This window comes from Protopterus annectens, chromosome 4.part0 (assembly GCF_019279795.1).
Source record: "Protopterus annectens isolate FY-2018-M chromosome 4.part0, PAN1.0, whole genome shotgun sequence".
NCBI classification, from domain to species: Eukaryota; Metazoa; Chordata; order Ceratodontiformes; family Protopteridae; genus Protopterus; species Protopterus annectens.
In genome coordinates this window covers 977,057,163-977,083,292 of record NC_056733.1, presented here as the reverse complement: position 1 = coordinate 977,083,292, position 26,130 = coordinate 977,057,163, and the positions used below count along the sequence as shown (strand labels likewise).

At 37.3% G+C, this 26,130-nt stretch overlaps 1 protein-coding gene across 1 annotated transcript in view; it reads left to right on the top strand.

The window, feature by feature from the left end:
* The first annotated feature begins 6,824 nt into the window (after positions 1–6,824).
* Positions 6,825–26,130, top strand: part of LOC122799706 (rho GTPase-activating protein 24-like) — a 1,273,531-nt gene continuing 1,254,225 nt past the window's right edge. The window contains exon 1 of the mRNA XM_044068942.1: positions 6,825–7,032. Within this exon, the coding sequence (XP_043924877.1) occupies positions 6,987–7,032 (46 nt within the window). The 5' untranslated portion in view covers positions 6,825–6,986. The remainder of the gene's footprint in view (positions 7,033–26,130) is intronic.

Sequence of the window (26,130 nt, the reverse complement as noted above, 5' to 3'; positions counted from 1 at the left end):
TATTATTCCAACCCTCAAACTGCCCCGCACTATCCAACATACTGCAACCATATTCCCATCCTAGACCTCTTAGATCTTCTCACCAAAATCTGCTTACCATCCGTAAACCTAAGTGCCCAGCAGGCCAGCTTCTCATATCCTGTACCCTAGCAAAAAAATGGAACACTCTGCACTCCTTTCTACGGTCCTGCAATAACCTCAATAACTTTAAATCTCAGCTTCATTCTTACTTCTTCCTAAACAGGAAATGTAACTGCACTCTTCCATCCTTGCCTCTCAAACCCTCCTCTCCCTTCACTCCTGGCTAACCTCTCCCCTTCCTAACCCCACTCTCAATTACTTATTTGTTTCTCATGACTAATTATTACTTCCAACTATTTCACTGTATACTCATTTTCTCTTAAACTTATTTGTAATTGTACTGATTGTTTACTGCTTTGGAGATTGAACCATATTGTTTGTATTTTTATGTATTTTTTACTATGATTGAAAAATGTGTATCTAATAAACTTTCTGTGGAGCTTTTCTCCCGGGCCTCCACTGAAAATGGGCTCCCCAGCCCTGTGGACCTCCCCGGTAATCAAACTGAATAAATAAATCTAGAACTGGCCCAAGTGTTAGACATAATCCCCCACTCTGGTATCATAGATAAACTTACTGAGTTAGACATAAACCCCTACATCTTCATATGGATAGACAAACTGGCTCAATGACAGGAAACATGTCCAGTTAGGTGAATCCAGTTCTGATAAAAAAAAACTATTACTAGTGGTGTCCCACATGGCTCAATGTTAGGACCCCTCGTGTTTAGTATAGACTTCTCTGAAGTGAAGGCTGATATCTGCTGATGACTTACCAAGTCTGCTGATCACTGTAAGCTGGGAGCAATCATTGAATCCCCAGACAATGTTGACATCCTACAAACAGGCCTAAAATGACAAACGACTGGTACCAAAACCATGGTCTGAGACCAAATGCTAAAAAATGTGTAATCATACTCTTCAGTAAATCAGATATCCCTGAAAATTATAATATTGCTAGTACACTCCTAAAAGTAGACCCAGTGATGAGAGACCTAAAAACACAGGTAGATAATAACCTTAACTTTGACCATCAGGTACCTGCAGCAGTGAGGAAATCTTTCTGTGTGGCTCAACTTAGAAGTAAAGGCTTGGCATCAAGGTCAAAGGAGGTCATAGTGCCATTGTAGTCACCCATAATCAAGTGCAATGCTCCCTTCTGCATGTACCTAACCAGGCACTTACACTAATTGGAGCAGCCCCAGAGGTTTCTGATAAAACACAAAGCATAAGACACATGTCTTATGTGGCATAACTAAAGGCCTTAACTCTGTCTCATATTGTTTATTGAGAGGTGACCTTTGCCTGACCTACAAGGAATTCTCAGATTCAGGCCTGATGAATATCTTACATATTCACAAGATAAATTATACAAGGGTCACCCATTCCATGGACCCGAACCTTATCTGTGACTCTAACATATTCACAAGATAAATTATACAAGGGTCACCCATTCCATGGACCCGAACCTTATCTGTGACTCTAACATATTCACAAGATAAATTATACAAGGGTCACCCATTCCATGGACCCGAACCTTATCTGTGACTCTAACATATTCACAAGATAAATTATACAAGGGTCACCCATTCCATGGACCCGAACCTTATCTGTGACTCTAACATATTCACAAGATAAATTATACAAGGGTCACCCATTCCATGGACCCGAACCTTATCTGTGACTCTAACATATTCACAAGATAAATTATACAAGGGTCACCCATTCCATGGACCCGAACCTTATCTGTGACTCTAACATATTCACAAGATAAATTATACAAGGGTCACCCATTCCATGGACCCGAACCTTATCTGTGACTCTAACATATTCACAAGATAAATTATACAAGGGTCACCCATTCCATGGACCCGAACCTTATCTGTGACTCTAACATATTCACAAGATAAATTATACAAGGGTCACCCATTCCATGGACCCGAACCTTATCTGTGACTCTAACAGAACTTACTGGAGACACACATTTGTATCCCAAAGGCTACCTCATCTATGGAATAAACTTCCAATTTTTTGTAAAACAAAGCCTGTACCTCACTCTCTTCAAAAAGAATTTGGATAAATGGATGGGAAACTGTAAATTCACTCTCGGGGTACTGCACATGTCTTTTATGGACAGAGGCAGTCTGTAAAATGACTCAGGGCTTCAACAACCAAAGAGCCACTACCCTGATACTACCCCATCCCATATCTGGGGAATTAAGATATAATAGTGTCATATCGTGTGTATTATAGGCTAGGCTTATAAAGGCTCTTGTGCCATTAGCCTAGTAATCACATATGAATCTATAAACAAGATGCTAAATATGGAATAGCTGAAGGTTTCAGGACTGGAAAGGAGCGGGCCAAGTCTGTATTTGCCACTCTAGTTATTTAATTTATACATTAAATGTGAAATTCTGGGTTAGATGACTCAGATCTTGAAATTAAAATTGCAGTGAAAGAAATGTTAACAACCTTGGGTATTCAAATGATACCAGTCTGATGGCTGAAAATGAGGAAGAGTTCCCTGTTGATGAAGGTGAAGGCAGAAAGCATAAGAGCTGGCCTGCTATTCAAATTAAAGAAATGGGGAGGAAGCAGAGAAAGAGACAAATTTTATTTTCCTGAACTCAAAGATCGCTGCATGGTTGCAGCCTAATTAAAACACACGTATTTCATAGGAGGAAAGTTACTGAAAATCTTAACAAGATTTTATAGGAGCAAAAACGTCACCTTATCAACAATGGTCCATATAATCAAAGTTATGCTTTTCACGGTAATAACATGTCTGTTAGAAATGAACTATAAGTAAGGTTGTATGCCAGAAAATGATACCATTCAGTACTTCAGCCAATAAACCCAGACTGTTCACTAGAAGGTCTGTTGTAAAACTAAAACTCAAACACTTTGATTACATGCAGGGAAGACAGGATTCATTAGAGAAAAAGCTCTGATGCTGGGAAAGATGAAAATGCCTGCAGCAGATGTGAGATTGATAGTATTACTGAAGTAATAAATATCAACTTGCAGGAACTTGCAGAAGCAGTTAGTGTCTGACAGAGAGGCTTGGTATTCTAAAGTCCTTCAGTCTGCAAACAGTAACAACAATATTCAGACTTAAGTAACTATTTGTGTGAGATGCAGCTGTTTGCCATTTGTGCTACACTATGCAATTTTATTTCCTTCTGTATTACACCATGAGGAACCTCAATTCAAAACTCACTAAAGTCAAATTGGTGATTCCATACACTCAAAACTATAAAGCTCCTTTCACAAATGATTTCTGTGAAAAAAGGGGATTTCTTACTGTGTGTGAAACTGAACATATTCTGTCTGACATATTTTAGCGGTCCTCTTGAAATAAGTTGTTCATTCAGAACACTTTTCTTTTCATCTGAATCTATTTCTTTTACGGTAGTTTGCCATAGCTCTGTAATGACCAAGGGATTTGTGGCACAGTCATTCCATTTTGCAGGAATTGGTGCCAATGCCGTGAGATGAAAATTCATCAATGCTGCTGTCTACTTTTTTCTATCAGTACGTTTTGTCAGATTTTGGCAATGTTTCCTTTACCTTTGTGTGTGCAGAGGTTTGATATCCAGTTATTCCTCTTACACTCTCCTTCTGTCCCCAGAACAGGAAACAATGACCCTACAGACCATTTGCAGTCATTGGACAAAAAGCAACGTGTCCCTCTTTTCTTGTTCATGTCACGCTCAGTTGGGTGGGAGGACACTGCGTTTTCACCCGATCCAGATAAGAAAGGAATTCCATAAATCCAGATAATTCTTCCCCAAGAAGATGAGCTTGCAGCAAACTTCACCATGTTCATGGGATGTAGAAAGATGAGATCAGAAGGCAGTGAAAATGGTTTGTTTCTTGGTTTGTTTGTTGTTTTTTCCTTAAGATGTGCATAACCAACAGAACCAGAAAATAACATGAATATAATAGCTGTATAAAAGGAACAGTTATACTTTTTGCTTTAATAAATATACATAGCAATAATACATGTGTAAATCTTTTACTTTCAGATTTGCAAATCTCTTATGCAAGTATAACAGACATGATCACTGTGCTTCCAGACTGATGTTTGTTCCACAGCCCCATAAGTGCTTCGTGATCCTTGGCACATTAATAATTGTAGTGTGGTTGTTACCTGCTTCAACAGCAATAAGAGCTGAAGTGTTTGCTGCAGCTAGGCTGCTTTATTCCATTATCTTATAGCTGAAATTTTATGGAGTTTTGATGCTATTAAAGCAGCTGGCAGTCTATATTGTAGCATCAGTGACCATGAGTTCATTAGTACTTGTGTTGGGTGTTGCTGACTTTGAAAAACGAAATACCAACCTATGGGGGGGGGCACATTTCCCATCATGCTTCACAAAATTACAGACCCTTCTCCCACTGAAGCCCAAGTAATGACTGCTTCCACATTTCTATGTCAGTATAGTGCTTTCCTGAATATAAAGACCACAATGCTTAGAATCCATCATTTACCAGATAATGCCATATAAGCGTTGCCTGTCACTTAATAAAAACAGTACAGTAAGGGCATTAAAAGGGCAGAAAAAGTATATCAAAAGCAGTCCAGTAGCCATGGAACCTGTCTGGAATGGCTTACAAAGAATGGCTGCATAAACCTTGGCCATGGCCATTGCCTTAAGCTGAACGCCAAAAAATGTATAGTCATACCCTTTGGGAAAAACAAGGTACCCATAAATTACCACATAGGTGGTAATCCATTAAGTATGGAAGCGGTAATCAGGGACCTAGGGACCCAGGTTGACAGTAACCTCTCATTTGACACTCACATTGCCAAAGTGGTTAGGAAGTCCTTCTATATTGCCCACCTTATCATGTAGGGTTTTACATCTAGATCAAGAGAGGTCATTGTGCCTCTGTACTCTTCTCTTATCAGGCCAATGATTGAGTACAATGCCCCATTTGGGATGTATCTTACCCGACACCTGCAGCAGTTGGAAAGACCCCAAGAGTTCCTCACCAAGAGGATAAAGGGTCTTAAACATATGTCATATGCTGCCCGACTGAAAAAACTCCAGCTCTATTCAGTCGCATACCGCCTACTCAGAGGTGATCTGTGCCTGACGTACAAGGCCATGTCCAATCCAGAATTAATGGACATGCTCCACCTCAGAAAATCCAAATCCATCAGAGCCACGAGAGCAAGAGACTTAAACCTCAACACAGAAATAAATAGGACGTGCTGAAGGGACAGATTCATAACCCAGAGGCTCCCTACACTCTGGAACAGAATCCCTATCCATGTCAGGCAGAGCCCCTCACTAACTCTATTCAAGAGAAATCTTGACGAGTGGATGGGAGATCGTAGGTTTACCCCAGGGGTCATCTCTGTGTCACTACTAGACAGAGGCACAGTAAACTAAACCCTAAATGGGCATAGTATTCTCATCCTAAGGGGTGGTGAAAGCCATACACACTCTGGCTAGACTTATAAATGCCCTAGGGCAGATAGCCTAGTACGAACCTATGAACCTATGAACCTAATGGGAGGGGGGGTCCTTCAAAGAGGTGAGGCAACATTGTAAGGGAAAGGAATAATGTTTAAATAAATGAATGCCTGCAAACAGCAAAGATAATACAATGGGCAGCATATTTCAAAAACAGAGAACACCTACTATGTTGATCATGCAGTAAAGATAAGAAGCAGTCAAATTCGGAGTAACATAACTAGACATTTTTCATGCAATGAAGAGTCAATAAATGGAGGCATTTACTAGAGGAGGCAGATCAGAATCAATTAATTTTGTTTTCTGCAATAAAAATCTAAAGTTATTTCAGCTATTGCAAAGATTTAGAACAGGGAGGCTAATCTTTATGACCTTTTCTCTGCTTGTTTGGTTTTGTAACTAATGCAAACACATTAAAATATTTTTGCAGTAATAATTAAACATCATTTAGATCTAAATGATGTTTAATTATTACTGCAAATATATATTAATATGAATGCCTATGTTGTTACGGTCAGTATTCCCCTACCAAAGAGAAACTATTTTAAAAAGTCTGGCTTGTTCTCTGAGGAAAATGCCTGAACTTTCTATATCGGTGACATTCTTGTGAAACAGAGCTCATAGACTTTGCATGACTATGCCTTATTGCACTCAAAGTCGTTCACTAGAATATGACAGGAAAACACTGTAATTTGAAGGAGAGTGTATATAACCTCTGCAGCATGGCATTGTAGAGGATGCCGCTGCAGTATTTATTTTTCCCAGGTGTCTAAGTGATCATGATATTACCACATACAGTATAAGGAAATCCCCTGTACATATATGTGGTGGTTTGCAAATTAAGTGTGCCTCCTTAGACGTGAAGCCTCCAATTTCTTGAAATGTATCCCAGCTGGAAATCAATACACTTTCCTGCATCAGCCAGTCTGGCCCATAAATTTAACTAACATTGAAACTGTACAAAATGACTTACTGTAATGGAATGAACAGACTTAACACTTTCATCTCTTACGCTCTTCACCCACTGTCTACCTAATGAAAAAAAGCTTATTAGGTAAATTGATTTTTTGCAACATTGCTGTGCAATGTGTAACCCTAAGGGAAAAGAAAAGGCTGTTGCCCCTGAGTATACAGTAACTTGCTACTGACTCGTCTGCACTCATTGCTGTTAAGACTGCAACGTCCAGTTATTGAAAGACAAAGAAGACAACTATTATACACTGGGCAACAGTCCAAAGGAATATCTGATCTTTAGCCAGTAAAAAGGAATAATTCTCAGACACTCTCATTTGTTTAGAACAGATACATGGCTATTATAAAAAATAATGTTAATTACTGCTAACAGACGAATGTCAAAGAAAGCCATGGCATTTTTTCAGCGGTTGGAACACTCAGAACTCTGACCTGTAAAGGAGCAATGGGGCTTAACTGTACCAAATCCTGGACATCGGATACTAAACAAGGTAAGATTTAAACATCGATTTTCTGTGTGTAGGAATTATTTCAAATGGAACGCCTTTACAGGAGCAGTAACATCAAAGCGATAACCTTTCACAGCTGCTATCAGTGGCATAATTATTCCAGTGGAAACGGAAGGCTGTGACTTTGCATATGCTTTGGGATGTAATTATGATAGTAGAGTCATGCTTTATATGCCTTTGTAGCTCATGAGTGAGTGTATAAGAAGAAATGTGTTGTTATTTTAAAGCACTCAAGCTGGAAATCATGTGATGCTGTGTTACCGTGGACTCAGTCTGTTACATAGTCTGAGAGACAATCTCATTTCTTAAACCTCAGAACTTTTAAGTTGCTGCTTCTAAGTCACAGGAATTTCCTGTTTGCAAATTCTTTTCAACTGTCATTCTTTTCAGAAAAAACATTGCTCTCTGCAGAGATTAGGAGAAAGTCACTGCTTTAATTTCACACTGTTAAAACCATGGCTGCAGTCACATGTGCGTGTTCTTTGTTGTTCCTTGTTTCTTTGATCCAACCAAAACAGTGAGATTGTAGCAAAATATCGCCCACTTCTAAATAAAACAGAGATACCGTGTGCTTAATTAAAATAATATTCATTTATAACAACATAACATTTCTGTACACTAAGAAATGCTACGACTTCATCCATCACATATGTCTGAGTCTGTGACAAGTATTGACTCTAAGATGATTTTTCAGATGTACAAAAAATAATTTTTAATGCTGCTGAAGCCCAGTAAGCAGTCGTCTGATGGCTATGCCTAGTATTTACCACCTTGCATTTTTGAATAATTGTAAATATCTACTCTTCATCTGAAAGAATTTTATATTATATGATCTCTCTCAGTTATGAAAAATAGATCTATATTAGTGATCTCAGTTGACAGTTAAGCTTTCTGTGTTCTACTAGACAAGAGAGAAGTCTTAAAAAAGAGATAGTAGAAAACTGAATTCCGCTATACAGTTTCTAAAGAGATACATAAGAGAAGAAAATAAAAACTTTGGTTTGATGCACCTAATTTATCTATTTTATTTATTTGTCCCTTGAGTCAATTGCCCATTTTAAGTGGAGGCCCAGGGAGAAAAGTTCTGCAACAGTCAAAAACATTTAAACACTAGTGTAGTAACTATATACAAATGGGAAAAAGCCCCACAACAGATTAAATATTTTACAAGGAGATGGGACAAAGGCTCAAGAAAAACACACATAATAACTGATAAGAAATTATGTACAGGGGTAGAAAATCTCCACGGCAGCTAAAAACACAGCCCGAAATACATTTACAGAAATATTAAGAATGCAATATGTACTGCAAGTAGCAAACCACACTACAGAAGTGGATAACCTATGTCAAGCAAACTAATACATAGTTATTCAAAATATTGAATATATTTCTAATAATGTATGGCAGTGAGATATAATAGACTGTTCTGCTGCCAAAATAGAGGAACAGAATGACATGAGAAGGAGTAATGAGCAGGAGGCGAAATTAAGGACATGGAGAGAGAGTTATTATTAAAAAGATGAGAACATTGTGGAAGAACATACGAAAATAAACAATAGGAAGTGTTGGCTAAAGAGATACAAGAGCATGCATTAGTAGCCTGGCATCATTAATGTGAGAGCTTCCTCTGATGCTAGGCCATTGCTACTTGTTAACATATGGAGATGTTACTGAATTTAGAGTGAGAAAGGCATCGTTATAATGAGTACCTGGTCATGCATCTGTTTTGAGGGTTTAAGTGTACAGTTCCAGGTGACAATGTTTCTGCCCAATTCCATACTCAATTCTAGAAATGCTGCAGTCCATAAACAGGTTATGTTGCAAAGAGGCACACATGCAAAGATTATGAAACATTTCAGAAAGTTAAGCAAAGTTTTAAAAGATCAGAAGAACGAGGCAGTCTTGACAAAAGCAGTAAAAAACATCTGTTTACAGAATGACCCAATATGCAACTGGTAAAGTACAAACTCATAGCGTTATACTGCCTCTGCAATTTACACCATCAAACATCAATTAGATGGGAAGCTGCTTGGAACCAAATGCTGTATTTAATAAAGACTAATTTAAGGAGTGTCCACAGCTGAGGCAGTGACAAGGGTGAAAACACCGAAAGTAAAGTCTGTGAGTATAATAAACCTAAGCCCTTCTTCTTGGTGGAGTTGGAGCATAAAATAAATAAAGAGGTTGCAGTTATTTCTTAATGTTTCTTATTGTTTTGAATGCCTGTTGCAGCTTCTATGTACATTTTTGTTAAGCCAGACAATCAAGCGTAGCACAGAATGCTTGACTTTGTGGCCCTTAATCTATATTTTTATTTTCATGGAATTCTGTTTTCATAAAAAAAGTAAATACAGCTAATCCAATGTGCACCTTTCTGAAAACTTTTAAAATGGCAAAGTGAAACATCAGCAGACAATACTCTGTTGAGTACCACAGTACCAACAAAGTAGCTACCTGCCCATTGCTACAGCTGTTTGTATATATTAGGGTTCAAATTATCACATTTCATAAGCTAAATGTCACAAAGTGATTCATAAGTTTATTCTAAATGACTCTCAATGACAGTGCCTTTCTGGCTATTGATTAATATAACACACTATTCTGAATTTATGTTAACTGACGGGACATTTTTAGAAATGGGAAATTTGTTCTGAGGTTGTACAAGCTCTGTGGATGTTATACTGTGTGTGTATTTGCAGGAGGGAGTATATTGCATATCATTGAGAGACAGATAATCATAAGTCAATGTACCAGATAAAAAATATATCAACTTCCAAGCCATGAAAAGTGGAAGAAAAATAAAAAAGAAATATTTCTGCAGAATGATGTGGACCCTCATGCAACCCTACCACATCTCTAAGTACACTAGCTTTGCAATCACACAACAGTGAGGGTAAAGAGAAATGTTTCTACTCACACTGATCTGAGATTGTACTGTCCCAGGCTTCCACTGTACTTTAGGCACAGTGTATCTCTACACCCCCCCCAACCCCCATACCACCCAAAACATAAAGTAAGTGCAAAACATCATAATAATGCAGGAAGCAGGGTATTTCTTTATCTGCAGAGATGCAGAACAATACAAAACAGTCAGTGTCTGATGAAAAGGGACACTGGCTAAATGAATCTAACCAGATAGGATATAACAAAAAAAAAAAAAGAAAACAATCAATCTAACATGGTGAATCTGCAGAAGGTGAAGCCACTTGCAGGAGGGGCTGAGGGGTTTTCTTTCACTTCACCCAAGGCTTTCTTTTGCACTTTTGTCAAACAGTCCATAGGTTAACATGGACTCTGTTGCATATATTTATCATTACCACTACAATCCTCATGAATTAGTTTTATTTTCTTAAGAAAGTATTAAAAATATCACTAAGTGTTTAACGCTACAACTTAATAACTTCCATCCATCAACAACCCCTTTGTCCCATTTTTACACATGGGGTCAGGGTGCCAATTCAACAGCAGCTATCATTTAGAACCGAGGTTTACATCAGTGGGTGGCTAACCCTGCCATGGCTGTTCTTCCACACCACGCACTCACAATGCCACTGGAAATTTCCATGCTCCACAATCTGGAAGACAAGTCTTGAGAAGTAAGTCGTAACATGATCATAGTGTCACTGCCAACAGATTGTAAGAATGTCTTTGATTTGATAGGTTTCTGTGTAACTGAAAGCTTTAATAAGTCACCCCATGATGTGTAGTTGCCAGGGAAATCGCAAAAAAAGTTAAAATGCATTTAGTATGCAAGAGGAGACTGTATAATCTTTTACGAATACATTCTTCTCCAGAAAAGAGATTTGAGCGAGTGCCTCAGCACCATAAACAGTCTTATTTGTAGCATGCCTCGTGTATTCAAATGAGACACTAAGGATGGGTATGCATTCAAGTCATTTATTGTCCATAAACACATCAGGAGTTGTAACTGGAACATCTACTTCGAAATTCATAACTAACTGACTCATTATCTTCAAACACATTCGCATGTGCATCTCCATTCATGCTTGCACTCACTGTTGCTGACTTTACAAAATGGCACTGATCTTGCACGTGCTCAGTAACTTACATGCATGTGCTGTCTAGCTACAGTGGCTGACTAGGTTCAAGTGGCCTACATCCTCCCTCTTTAATTTGTTCTGCATGCAATATGAGAACAAGACATACTGCAAGCTAAATATCACATCAACATTTCAACAACAAATTTGAACTCAAGTCCAAGTCACTCTGTATTTTGGATTGAGTCTGGAAATTCTACCCAATCGGGTCACATAAAAACTTTGACTGGGTTTAGCAACAGGGACAGTCTCTGGGGATTCTTTCACAGTTGGAACTTCAGGGATTCCATCAGGACTATTTGAAGAAAGCCAACTGCCCTCTGGAATTCAAACAGGTGTAGAGTCACTCTGAGTGCCAGTTTGCTGCATCACTGGTTCAGAGACATATGTCTTCAATTCCTTCTGAAATCCATTCCTTCAGATTGTATGGTGTAAGACCTCAGTTCTTCACAAATGCTCTTGATGATTCCCACTTGGTCATATCCTTTAGATATTTACATTCTCACAACTTCTGCTTGTCTTAATGGTCTAGAGGTTTACTAGACTTATTGTACTACAACCTTTGTGACTGACGTTTTCTCAAAAGTTGAGTTTTGACCATTCTGTTGTTCTTTACAATTGGTACTAACAATTGCTTGCTGATAAGAGTTGTTCTAGTCTGTCTGGACATTAATCTCTGAGCAAGTGAACCAAGCAAGTTATCTCGAGGAATGTTTCTGAGATTGTGTAAATTAAGGAAAACATTGGTACCATCTCTCTCTTGGATTTTTCCAACAAACGTTTTTCACTCTTTAGTGCAAACTCATCTAATCCATTGGACTGAGGATGCTAAGGATTGCTAGTAAGAAGGACAAAGTCCCAAGACTCAGCAAATTTCTTAAACTGCTGACTTGTAAACTGTGCACCATTGTCAGAAATGACTTTGTGCAGACTGCCACGGAAAGAACAATGTCTCTTCAATTTCATAATGACAGTGCTGGATGTTAAGTTAGAAAGAAGGTCAATTTCAAACCAATAAGAATAAGAGTCTACTAACACTAAGTAATGCTGGCCATTCCATTTGAAAATGTAGCAACTGTCGACCATGGTAATTCAGGAATCTGGTTTAACCGAAGTAGTTCTTTTTGTTAGTGCGATTTAGTGCTGTTACAAATTGAACATGCTAGAGTTTCCTTCCCATATCCTTTAGGTTCATAGGTTCATAGGTTCATAGGTTTATACTAGGCTGTCTGCCCTAAGGCATTTATAAGCCTAGCCCAAAGTTTTGCGGCTTTCTCCACCCCTTATATGAAAAAATACTGCGCCCATTAGTTTGTTGTGCCTCTGTCCAGCAGTGACACAGAGATGATTCCCGGGGTAAACCTACGATCTCCCATCCACAGGTCAAGATTTCTCTTGAACAGAGCCAGCGAGATGCTCTGCCTCACATGGACCGGGATTTTATTCCACAGCATAGGGAGTCTCTGAGTGATAAATCTATCCCTCCAGCACGTCCTATTTATATCCGTGCTAAGGTTTAAGTCGCTTGCTCTAGTGGTTTTGGTGGATTTGGATTTTTTGAGGTGGAGCATGTCCATTAATTCCGGGTTGGACATGGCCTTGTATGTCAGGCACATAGAAGTCCAAAATACTATGCCTCTTGCCCTTCTTTTGGTTGAATCCGAACCAGGGTGACCATATGATGCAAAATGTTGATATATTCCTGTTGCAATTTTTAAGGAATTACCACTTTTGGACCTTTCATGACGATTCCATCTTCCATCATGATGAAAATACTGCTGTGTGTCTAGTGTAAACTGGTTTGCTGTGTTTGCCATCCTTGACTGATAACATTTTTTTAGCTTCTGGAGAAATGGGTCTGAAGCTGTGTGATTTCTTACTTCATGAAGATGCGATACCTAAACATTTCTGACTTCCATGACTTCTACGTCTGCTGCTTCATTCTCATGCTCTTCTGTTGTGTGGAGCTCATGATGAAGCATCACCCAGGTGGAGATATTTGCCTTTGTATAGACAATATTGAAATTGGACTTTTGCAATTTTTACCATCATGTATTGCAAGCATGCCGGGGCTGTATGTACTGGCTTTTTCAAAATTGTCACTAGAGAATGATGATCAGTTTCTGTTTGGACAGGTTGTCCATAAATATGATCATGGAACTTTGAACATGCGAACACTACTGCCAAAACCTCTTTCTCTATTTGTGCACACTGCATCTCAGTTTGGGTTAAAGTTCTGGGCACACAGGATACTGGAATGCCTTCTTTTTTTTTTTCAAAACAGGTTTATTGTTTTAACATATAAGAGAAATATCATAACAATTTTATACAAGTAATTAAAAATAGGTATTATTATAATATTCAACAAAACAACTAAAGTATTTACAAAGACATCCACTACAATCAGATCAATTATTTAAACTAAAATACCATGCTATTGAAATTAAAATTTTTTTAACAAATTTTGTAAATTATCCCATACAATAAAATAAGATGTTTTTCTATTTGTTCTAGTCCTAATTGTGTTTATTTCCATATGGCACACTATATTCATAACATTTTTAAATTCATTGAACGAAGGAGGTGTATCTGAAATCCAATTTCTAGTTATTGTTTTCCTAGCCACTGCTAGAATAGACCATAACAAGGGAAGCTTAACCGTTTTAACACTTTGAGGTACAGGTGTGTTGAATAATATAAGAGATTTAGAAATAATGAAATTATCTGTAAAAAGAGCCTGCAAAAATTCATTAATTGACTTCCAGTATTCTTTCAATTTTATACAGTCATAAAACATATGAGCCCAGTCAGCATTAATTTCTACATTACATCTCTTACATAGATTATCTTTATTATTTATTTTATTCATCATCAAAGGTGTATAAAAAGATCTATGTAAAAATTTCCATGTATAAAGTCTCCAGACAATGGAAGACGTAGTTCTATAAGCAGATTCCAATATATATTGTTTATCTTGTTGATTTGGTGGGTCCCCATTAATAGAAGTGAAATAATTCCAGTATGAATCTACACTGTAAAAAGTTTCTTGCCTGATAACTTTATGTATGTATGAAAGTTTACCTTTATCAGAAACTTTATGTTGTAAATTTAATATCAAGTAATCAATCAGTGTTGGAATAGATTCTTTAACAGTTATAGACATTAAATCTATTTTATTAATGAGATGTTGTCTAAAGGTCTGAACCTCTAACCAGCAAGTTTCTCTTAGATCAAATTCTTGTTTTAAGAAATCTAGATTTTTAACTTTATTATCAGATAGCAACTGATACCAGTACTTTAGATCATTATCTATAGCTAAATGAGTTCCTTCAGAAGTAGATGACAAAAGCATACCCTGAGTATACATTATAGGAAATACAATAAAATTCCATTCCCTATACTTAGGGTGCATGAATATAAAGTTACGATAACTAATAATAATATTTAATGGGTAACAAACCATATGTTTAGGTGTAATAGGTGAAGTACAAAATTCCTTTAGTAACCATAACATGGAGTTATTTACAATCATATTTTTATGTGTTAAGGAGATTTTCATGAAGTGTATACTAATTAGCTCCCAATAATCTTTCCATTTTGTGACATATAACTGATCTATTAATAAAGTAATAACTTTTACAATAGAAGAGATAGTATATAAATTAAAGTCTGAAAAGAAATACCCCTTGAGACCAGCTATTAGTATGTTTCTTTAATGCAATCCTAGGTCTATTAGGTGCCCATAAGAAATTTAACATTAGTGTGTTCAGTTTCTTGATAATTATTTTTGTAGGTGGAAGTATTATTGATTGTATTAAGTATAAAATCTTGGGGAATATTATCATTTTAATAATTGTAAGTCTCTTCTCCATAGTAAAAAACATATTATTCCAGGTATTAAAAAGATTTTGTATATTAAGAAAACAGGTATTATAATTATTATATACAATAGATTTAATATCTTTAGATAGTATTATACCTAAATAAGTTATCTGACCTGAATTGGGTACATATTTAGTAAAATCACTAATGAGAATATTTTTTCATGTATATATAGGTAGTATTTTAGTTTTTTCTTCATTGAATATTAAACCAGAAATACTTTTAAAATTCATCATGTTATCAAATAGAGACTGTATAGAAGAATTAGATCCTGCTGATGTAATTAGAACATCATCTGCAAAAAGTTGAATTTTGGATGTTGTATTTTCATCTATTTCAAAACCCTCTATGTCAGTACTGTTTCTGATCAAATTAGCCCAAGGCTCCATTACTAAAGTGAATAATAGTGGAGAAAGTGGACATCCTTGTTTTGCACCTTTAAGAATGGGTATTTTTTGTGAAACATATGTTCCTACCTTAATATAAGCCAACATTCCTTTGTATAAATGTTCAATTAGATTTACAAATGCATCTGAGATGTTTGTGCACTTCATTAAGGTAAACAGATAGTCCCAACTTACTGAATCAAATGCTGAACTTATATCAAGACTAATAAGTGTTAAATCTTTCTTTTTCCTATTTGCAAAATCTATTAATGTTAAAGTTCTTCTTATATTATCAAAAGTATTTCTATTTACAATGAAGCCTGTCTGATCTATATCTATAATGCCGGGAATGATTGTCTTCAATCTATCAGCAAAGATATTCATAAACATTTTATAATCAACATTAAGTAATGAGATGGGCCGATATGAAGAACATCTAGTTGGATCTTTATTAGGTTTTAAAATTGGCGAAATAAATGTATATTGCAAAGATGGGGGGGTTATTAACTCAGTTTGGGCCAAAATAAAAATCTTATGTATTAATGAATATGTATTTTTAGAAAGGAGTTTATATATCTCTGGTATAATACCATCATTACCCGGTGCTTTGTTTGATTTAAGCTTATTTATTTGTGTAATAACTTCTGTATATGAAATACTCTTGTCCAATAGTTTAATCTGTTGTTTATTAAGCTTTTTATTCATATTTGTGGTTATAAACTCCTTTATTTTATCTTTAGGTTCCATGTTAATATTATTATGGTTAATTTTGTGAAAGTGATTTCTAAATTCATCTAGTATTTCTGGTATACTAGAAACATTCTTCTTTTTCCTTAGAGAAAAGATTTCTTTGATATGGTTTTGTTTATTCAACCTTTTTGTTTTATTTTTAAGTCTATGTAAGTATTTGGGGCTTATTGAATAAGACAAAAACTTGTATTTCTCTAAAGTTATTTTAACTTTATGAGTTAAAATTTCTTTGTATTTCTCATTTAGTTTGTTTATTTCTTCAATAACTTTCTTGTCCATAATATTTTCTTTATTATTATGTTTATAAGAGTCTAATTTACTTTGAATATCTAACAATTCCTTATCCCAAGATTTCCTTTTATTATTATACCATCTGATACTTTGTCCATATAGATATGATTTTAAAGCATCTCAAACATAAACAATGGAGACTTCAGGAGTGTTATTTATGTCTAAAAAATGTTTTACTTCTGAAAGTATATATTCTTTATAGTCTTTTAGTTGAGTTAAGTATGCTGGTATCCTTTTGATCTGAACATTATGAGTATATTTTATCATGAATTCAAAAACAATTGAATTATGATCAGATATAGGACATGAAATGATTTTGGAATTAATTAAATCTGTTACCATCTGGTTAGAAATAAAGACCCTATCTATTTTTGAATAAGTTTTGTATCTGTTAGAAAAAAGGTGTATGGTAATGATTTTGAATCTATCTGATTATTAATATCATTCAAATGATAAGAATTAGCAAAATCCTTTAAATGTTTTGCATTAGATGTAATTCTTCTCTTTCCTACAGTGGTAGTATCACTTTCATGTAGTATACAATTAAAGTCACCAGCTAAAATAATATCTCCTATAGAGAATGATATGATCTTATCAAGATGATGTTTCACTGTATTAATACCAATTCCAGGTATCCAATATACATTAATTAAAGTGTAAGTCTTCCCATTAATTTGTATTGTAACCATACAAAACATTCCTTTGTCATCCTGATAAGACTTAATGGTTTTAGGAATGGGCATACTTTTATTCCATAAAATAGCCACTCCTCTTTTTTTCTGAGTGTGCTCTGAACTAACCAATACTGTATATTTGTTTGTGGCTAGTTTATCAATATCTTTTTTCAAGAGATGGGTTTCTTGTAGGAAGAATGCCTTCTTGAAGACATGCTGCACCAATACCATACTTTGAAGCATCACATGAAAGAGGTACAGGCTTGTGAACATCATAATATCTCAATGTGGATGGATTGGCAATTTTTTTTCTTCAGAAAATCAAATGTTCCTTGGTGTTGTTCCAACCAGGACCAGTTAACATTTTTTGTGTGTCAACTCAGCGGTGCTGAAAGCTCACTCAAGTCTGTGATGAACTTTCCTAAATAGTTGACCACACCAAGAAAATGTTGTAAAGATGTGACACTTTCTGGAACTGGCATCTCAAGAATTGCTGCTTCCTTAGATGGATCTGGTTGTAAGCCAGAAATGGTAAAAAAAATGTCCCACATAAGTAACTTCTTTCAGTTTGAATTTGCATTTCTGAGGATTCAGTTTAAGATTTACTTCACATGCACGGTCTACAACTTTCCTGAGATTTATATCATGTTTGTCTTCACCATTGCCCCCAACAATAATGTCATCTACTATAATAGCACATGGGTAAGCAGAAAGAATTTGCTCCATTACACGTTGAAATACTTCACTGGCAGAATTTATCCCAAATGGCATCCTCAAAAATGTGTATCTGCCAAATGGTGTACTGAATGTAGTTAACAATGAAGATTTGTGATCCAGAGAAATTTGCTAGAAAGAACTTTTTGCATCTAAACTGTACAAATAGTGGCATTTGGCATAACAGCGGCTACTTCTTCTACTGTATGCATCAGATGATGAGGATGCTTAACTGCTTTGTTTAAATCTCTTGGATGAACATATATTCAAATATCATCTGAGCTTTTCTTATGAACTACAGCCATGGAGGATACCCTTTCAGTTGATTGTTCTACTGGAGTAAGGACACCTAAATTCACCATGTTGTCTAGTTCTGTTTTTACTTTATTCTGCATTGCTACTGGAATCTTCCATGCTGGTCTGACAATTGGGCTTACTTCATGGTTTAACTTCATGGAATTTGTCACTGGAAGTTTTCCAAGCTTGTCTTTGAAAATATCAGCATATTCACTAAAAATACTTTGTGTAAAACTATCGTGGTTGTTCATATTTAGATGGTGGACCTCTTCATTAAATGAAATCAGTCCCATTCTCAAACTGTCTTTGAGGCCTAACAGTGACTGCATATGTCTTTTGACTACTCAAAACTGGAAGTCATAGCTGTTTCCAGCAGAATGGCATGTGAGAACTACTGCACCATCAGTTTGAATCTCTTCACCACCATAAACATATAGTTTTGCACACTTTGCTGAATCAAGTTTCTCACCAGCTTATACTTTGGCAAACATCTGTGCTGATATAACTTTGCACTTGGATTCAGTGTCTACTTTAAGCTCTACAGGTTTCCCATTAATTTATACAGTACAAAATATTTCACTCTTGGCTGCCAACTAATAGTCGACTGTAGTAACTATTTCATTGATCACATAGAAACCATCAACATAAAAAGCTTGCTCACAGCTCTCTATCTCATCTACTTGCTTATTCAGATGCTCTCTTTTAATAAAAGATTGTGCCACTTTAGACTTGCAAAGCCTTTTGAAATGATTCCACTTTTTACATTTGTGACATTGCTGACCCAAAGCTAAGCACTTTTCCCATTTAGATTCATGACTGCCTCCACAATTGCAACAGTTAACAATAAGGTTGGCTGTGGCAGCCTTCAGTTTATATTTCTATTTCATCTTAACTTCCTGCTGTGCACTTTCAATATTCACACTATCAGATACTGCAGACATGCTTTTCTCATTCGTAAGCATATCTGTATGCTTTTCTGTAAGCTCATGTATTTGACAAATCTCTATAGCTTTGCTCAGTGTTAAATCACTATCTCTAAGCAAAATCTTTCATACTTCATCATTATTATCAGCACACACAAGCCTGTCTTTTATCAACTCATCTCTCAGACTACCAAATCTGCACATTTTTGCTTTATTTCTTAAGTCCATAATATATACTGCTACAGTTTCACCAGGCTTTTGACTTTGTGTGTAAAAAATGTGTCTTTCCATTATAATATTCATTTGAAGGTTACAAATCTGTCTAAATTTATGTTGTAAGCACTCAGGGTCTTCCCACGTTTCAGCCTGTATCACAATATGGTGGTTCTCCCCCTCCCCTGCATACACAACAGGTGCATACACAAATGAACGTTTCCTCTCAGTGGCTTCTGAGCCAGCTAAATTGAGGAGCATAAATGCTCTTGTATGTGCGTCTTTATCAGAAAATGCAGCCTGTATGAAAATATCATATTCTTGCTCAAACACTCGCCAGTTCTCAGTAATATTATTATCAAACACAAGCGGTCTATCTCTGCGAAATCCCACTGCCATATCAACAAAATTCATTTAAATATAAGCATAGACCAGGTACTTGTAATTATGCCCACCTGTGCAACAATCTCTCTGAAACTGCTTTATTTTAACTCTGCAAACACTGTGAATACTCCGGACAGTTTGGATACTTTGAAAAGTTTTAGTTATAACAAAACAGTAATCGAATAGGTACAATTCACAAAACTACTAGGAATTACTATTGGCAACAAACTCTCCTTTGAACAAAATATATTGAACACGATAAAGAAGACCCATTTCAAACTAGGCAAATTATAGGGTCTATATTATCATATTGCACGCTCAGAAGAGTGAATGACAGATAATCGACCCCATGTAAGTGAAAGCTTACAACGTTGAAACTTCAGAACAGCGATTATTTTCCAATGGAAAACAATCGCTGTTCCGGAAAAAAAAAAACAGTAAAACATTACTTAACGTGGGAGGCTTCACCCTCCACACCCCCCCCTACTTAAATATACCAACTCCGAGATCGCACTACAGTGCCGAAAGGCAAAGTAGGGAAAGAGGCCAAACAAATTCTTTCCCAGGGAAAGAATTTACTGAAATGCCGCTTCACTATTTTGCCTTTTCGCGCTTTATTGTTCAACAAAGACGCATTTGACAACCTGCATCTGCGACAGCGTAATAGGGAACCAAATTATACCGGCATAAACTATACCTTGATAAACAAACTAGGAACAAACTAACAAATACTTTGCTCATTCCATCTCTCATGTACGGTAATCCCATTTTCACCAACCTCCATGCATCACTTAGTAGTACGCTACAACAATGCTGCCATAAAATAGCAAAATTTGCATCAAACTTGCCCACCCGCTCACATCACTGTATCGCCCTCTCAAACCTCGCCTGGCTAGAATTCCACCACTACCTCCAATTCACTCAACTCTCTATGGCCCATAAGTTAATTTTTCAACCCGATAGCTGCCCCGCTCTCCAATCCATCTTACACACATATATCCCCTACTTGATCCCTCTGCTCTTCTGAGAAAACCCTATTAAATGTAGCCAAACCCAATAAGAGAGCAGGAGGATCCCTATATCCATATATTGCCACACTATGGAATACCCTCCCCTCAAGCATTACCCAGCTAGACTCCCCAAAGCCCTTTAAAACTGCACTAAAGACCTACTTGTTACAAAATCCAAGCTGTACATGTAATATACAGTGTAAAACCCCTTAAACAGATAACCGACTAAACAAAAACCCTACCATGTAACACCTCTCATTTCATCTTTACTCAAGTAATAGAAGACCTTATTATTTGTCCATCACAAAGTATATAATTTCTGTGTTGTAGTTTTTTTTAACTGTAATTTTAAAGCTTACTGAATAATGTATGTAACATCTGCTTTGCAGTTGTATAGTTTTCTGTAGCACTCACACTCACTTGTTTTGTTTTTGTTTTGTTTTAAAACTCCGGATCCTTATCTCCTCAGATCTGTAATCGAACTGTATAAGTTTTGTTGTATTGTTAATTGTGGAGCTTTTCTCCCCGGGCCTCCACTGAAAATGGGTCCAGTGCCCAGTGGACTTTCCTGGTCAACAAAATAGGTTCATAGGTTCATAGGTTTATACTAGGCTGTCTGCCCTAAGGCATTTATAAGCCTAGCCCAAATTTTTGTGGCTTACGCCACCCCTTATATGAAAAAATACTGTGCCCATTAGTTTGTTGTGCCTCTGTCCAGCAGTGACACAGAGATGATTCCCGGGATAAACCTACGATCTCCCATCCGCAGGTCTAGATTTCTCTTGAACAGAGTCAGCGAGGTGCTCTGCCTCACATGAACTGGGATTTTATTCCACAGCATAGGGAGTCTCTGAGTGATAAATCTATCCCTCCAGCACGTCCTATTTATATCCGTGCTAAGGTTTAAGTCGCTTGCTCTAGTGGTTTTGGTGGATTTGGATTTTTTGAGGTGGAGCATGTCCATTAATTCCGGGTTGGACATGGCCTTGTATGTCAGGCACATGTCACCTCTGAGCAGACGGTATGCGACTGAATAGAGATGGAGTTTCTTCAATCTGGCAGCATATGACAGATTTTGGAGTCCCTTTATCCTTTTGGTGAGGAACTTTTGGGGTCCCTCCAATTGCTGCAGATGTCGGGTGAGATACATCCCGAATGGGGCATTGTACTCGATCATTGGTCTGATAAGTGAAGAGTACAGGGGAACAATAACCTCACTAGATCTGGATGTGAATCCCTTCATGATCAGGTGGGCAATGTAGAAGGTCTTTCTAACCACTTTAGCAATGTGAGTGTCAAAAGAAAGGCCACTGTCAACCTGGGTCCCCAGGTCCCTGATAACCTCTTCTGTGCTTAGTGGATTGCCACCTATATGGTAGCTTGGGGTTACCTTGTTTTTCCCGAAGGGTATGACTATACATTTTTGGCGTTTAACTTCAGGCCATGGCTCTGGCACCAGCTATCTGTTTCCGTGAGTCCCTTCTGAAGGATATCCGTGTCTGATGCACTTTCCACTATGGCGCCCAGTTTGCAGTCGTCTGCAAACTTTGTCAGCCAAAGTCCTCCTATGTTGGCCTGTACTTCTGAGAAGTAGATGCCAAACAATAGGGGCCAAGGACCGAGCCCTGTGGGACACCACTTGTGACCGGCTTGGAGTCTGACACAGCGCCAGCAACTCTAACCCTGTGGGTTCTGTCCTTAAGCCAGTTTGCAACCCATCTTGTGACATATGGGTTTACATTTAAGCTGGTAAGTTTTTCTACAATACCCGAGTGGGGTATTGTGTCGAAAGCCTTTGCAAGGTCAAGGTAGGCTGTATGGACTGCCTTTCCTCATCAATGGCCTTAGTGACTGTTTCGAAGAAGTCGACCAAGTTCAAAAGGCATGATCTTCCCTTGACAAAGCCAAACTGGGTCGGGTCCAACGTCTGCAAGTCCCTATATCTTTGTTTATGAGCTCCATTATGATCCTCTCCATAGCTTTGCAGACTAGACTTGTTAAGCTTATGGGGCGTAATTACCAGGGTCCGTAGGCGCCTTTGTGGAGTGGGACAACAGTTGCCGTACGCCACTCCTTGGGCACATATCCTGTGGTAAGGCTGAGATTAAACAGCTGCCTTATGTGCGGGTTTAATTCCTCATTTAGCTCGTGTAGCACACAGCCGGGGACACCATCCGGTCCCATTGATGCTGTGTTTTTAGCTTTAGAGAGAGCAGCTTTCACCTGCGCATTTGAGATGTCCGGGAGGCTACACTCGGCTGGGATAGTTATCTCTCCTTTAGGGGGGGAGAGGGGGGTGAAGTTTGCACTGAACCTGTCTGCCAGTATGTTGGCAATGTCTGTGGGTTCAGTGATTAAAAGCCAATAAATAAGCAAATAAATAATGTGAAAAAGTCATACATTGCAAAAAATTCAGACATTTTAGCCTTTTCGTACATTTTAAACACTTCAAAAATTATTTCGAACACTTTTATCAATATGTGGCTATTTCAGACATTTTGTTTATCCTGGTAATTATTTCAAACATTTTGAATGTTTCATCACAAATTCGGAAACTGAAAAATCATTTAAATGAGTTTCAGTACCTTTGAATAACCACTGATCTGTTTGCAAGTTCACTCTTCTATATTTCTCCACTTGTTCCTTCGTGCCTCATGGTTTGCGAGCTGCTTCAACTTCGGATCCCACTTCTGAAACCATGTTGCATGTCTCATGTATTCAAATGAGGCACTGAGGCTAGGTATGTATTCAAGTTGTTTATTGTACATAAACACATCAGAAGTTGTAACTGGAACAAATTCTTTTAACTTCATAAACTAACTAACTGACTTGTTACTTCAAATACTCTCATAGGTGCATCTCCATACATGCCTGCACTCACTCTCACTGACTATACAAAATGGCACTGATCCTGCACATGCTCAATAACTTACATACACATGCTATCTACCTACAGTGGCTAACTAGGTTCAATGTACACACTGATCTACATTATTTGTGCCCAACTCATCAAGTTTTCTACATCAAAATGATATTTTTACCAACTATACACACTGGTCAGGTTCACAAGTTCATAGGTGTATACCACGCTAACGAATGAATGTATGTCTAGCCACACTTTTCAAATGTATCCCACCCTTTATGAGCCTTAGAAGTTATTTTAAAGGCTATATTTAAGTTAGGGCAAGATTTACAGGGTACCTCTGTCCATTAGAGACATATGTGCTAGACCTGGAACATATTTCCAGTGTCTCGTTCACTGATCCAGGTTACTCTTGATTAGAGTTAGAGAAGAGTTCTGCTGAACATGGATGGGAAGCCTCTTCCAGAGAAGGGGAATTCTATGAGACACATACCACTAAGACAAGTTTATAATGTCATCAAGAGTCTGCATGTGTCAGGCTTTGCTGAGGTAGCGTTAGTGTGTACAATGATAAATGCTAGGTCTAACAGAGCAATTCAATTTTTTAGACCATGTTAGTGAAATATTTGGATGTGTGTGTGTGCTTGTGAGTGTGTATGTGTGTGCAGCAAGTATTTTGCAGATAGGTTTGGAATGAGTGAGAGTGAGTGGTCAAAATATTGGTATGGATTTGGTTGCATAGTGTGAGTGGTCAAACACATGCAGTATATGTGTAAGGTTGTTTTGTGTGGCTGAAAGTGTGCTGCAGTAAAGGGTATGTCAAATGTACAATGTGTGTGTGTGTGTGTGTGTGTGTGTGTGTGTGTGTGTGTGTGTGTGTGTGTGTGTGTGTGTGTGTGTGTGTGTGATGTGAGTGCATGTATGTGTGTGTCTGTACATACATGCTCGTGTGGTGTGAGTGCATGTGTCTTGGTGTGAGAAGTTGAAAGTGTATTAGAGTAAATGGTCAGAAGAATGAAACTGTATGTTAAGTAATTTTGATGCAGATTGACTGATTCATCTGACTGAAGGACAGTATATAAAATAGCTGTTTGTGTGAGTCAGTGTCCCAAACAGCACTTACTCCAAGTCCAAACTCAGAGTTGTTTATATAGGTTTTGGGAGGACAGGGGGGCTGTTCCTTATATGTGCATGTGTGTGTGTGTGTGTGTGTGTGTGTGTGTGTGTGTGTGCATGCGCACGTATGTGCATGTCTGTCTGTGTGTGTGTGTGTCTGCGTGTGTGTGTGCGTGTGTGTGTGTGCACGGGCGGGTGCGCTCCCGTGTGTGTAGGCACACTTCTTGTGTGTTTTGTGGGTTGTAAGCTTGATTAGCACATGAGCAAAGGAGTAAATTTGTTTCATTTTTTTTCTTCTTTTTAATGATATAATAATTAACTAGCATATGCTACACCTGTTTTAGACCTAATCCAGTAATTTTGTTTCTGTGTCTGATTTTATATTTCAGCTGCATCCTGGCGTAACAGTAGTTGTGCATAACAAGGAAACACATTCATTAACAATCTGTGATGGCATTATGTCTTTCGTCAGACCCACATGATGCCTTTCCTTCTACTGAAATAACGTACACTAAGGAAATGCATATTATATGTTGCTGCATGTCTGTTGACTGAAAGGCATTTGAATTTTAGCACATTTTAGCACATTCCAACTTGCATTGAGAATATGAGGATGTTATGGTAGAGAAATGACTTATCATGCACTGTACGTTTGGAGAATAAGTTTTACTGATGAGTGGTGAAGCCACAAGTCAGAAAAGGCATTCCCTAATCTTATTTTATAGCGCACCCCCTTCAGGCACTTCATACATTCGATCTATCCATTTTCTTATATTTCTCTGCTGTGGTTTTAATGTGTCCCATTCATTTCAGGTGGGTACATAATGGCATACTTTGCTTTCTGAAGAGGGCTTTTACATAGGTTACATGGGTATTTGTGACTGGCATATAAACAAGGACTTTATGTCGGTTACATAGGTATTGTGACTGGGTCATAAACAGGACTTTTGCATAGATATTTCTTACTGGGATATAAACAGGACTTGTACATAGGTTACATAGCTATTTGTGACTTGGATATAAACTGGGCTTTTACATAGGCTACATAGATATTTGTGACCGGGATATAAATGAGACTTTTACATAAGCTGTATAGGTATTTTTGACATAGTTATAAAGAGGACTTTTACATAGGTTGCATGGATATTTGTGACTGGGATATAAATGGGACTTTGCATAAGTTACATAGGTATTTGCGATGAGGTTATAAACAGGACCTTTACATATGTTACATAGATACATGTGACTTGGTTATAAACAGTAGTTGTATATAGGTTACATAGGTATTTGTGACTGGGTTAGAAACAGGACTTTTACATTTTATTTATTTATTTATTATTTACTGACATTTGATTACAGGGAAAGTCTGACTGGGTAGAAGCCCATTTTTGTCAAAGGCCCCAGGGGAAAAGCTCCACATTATTACAAAACATTTTATAGGATCATTGGATAATAGCAGGTTGCTAGGCTATTGACCCTAAAGTCTCTACAAGCCTAGGCATGTTATACCCTTGTTCCC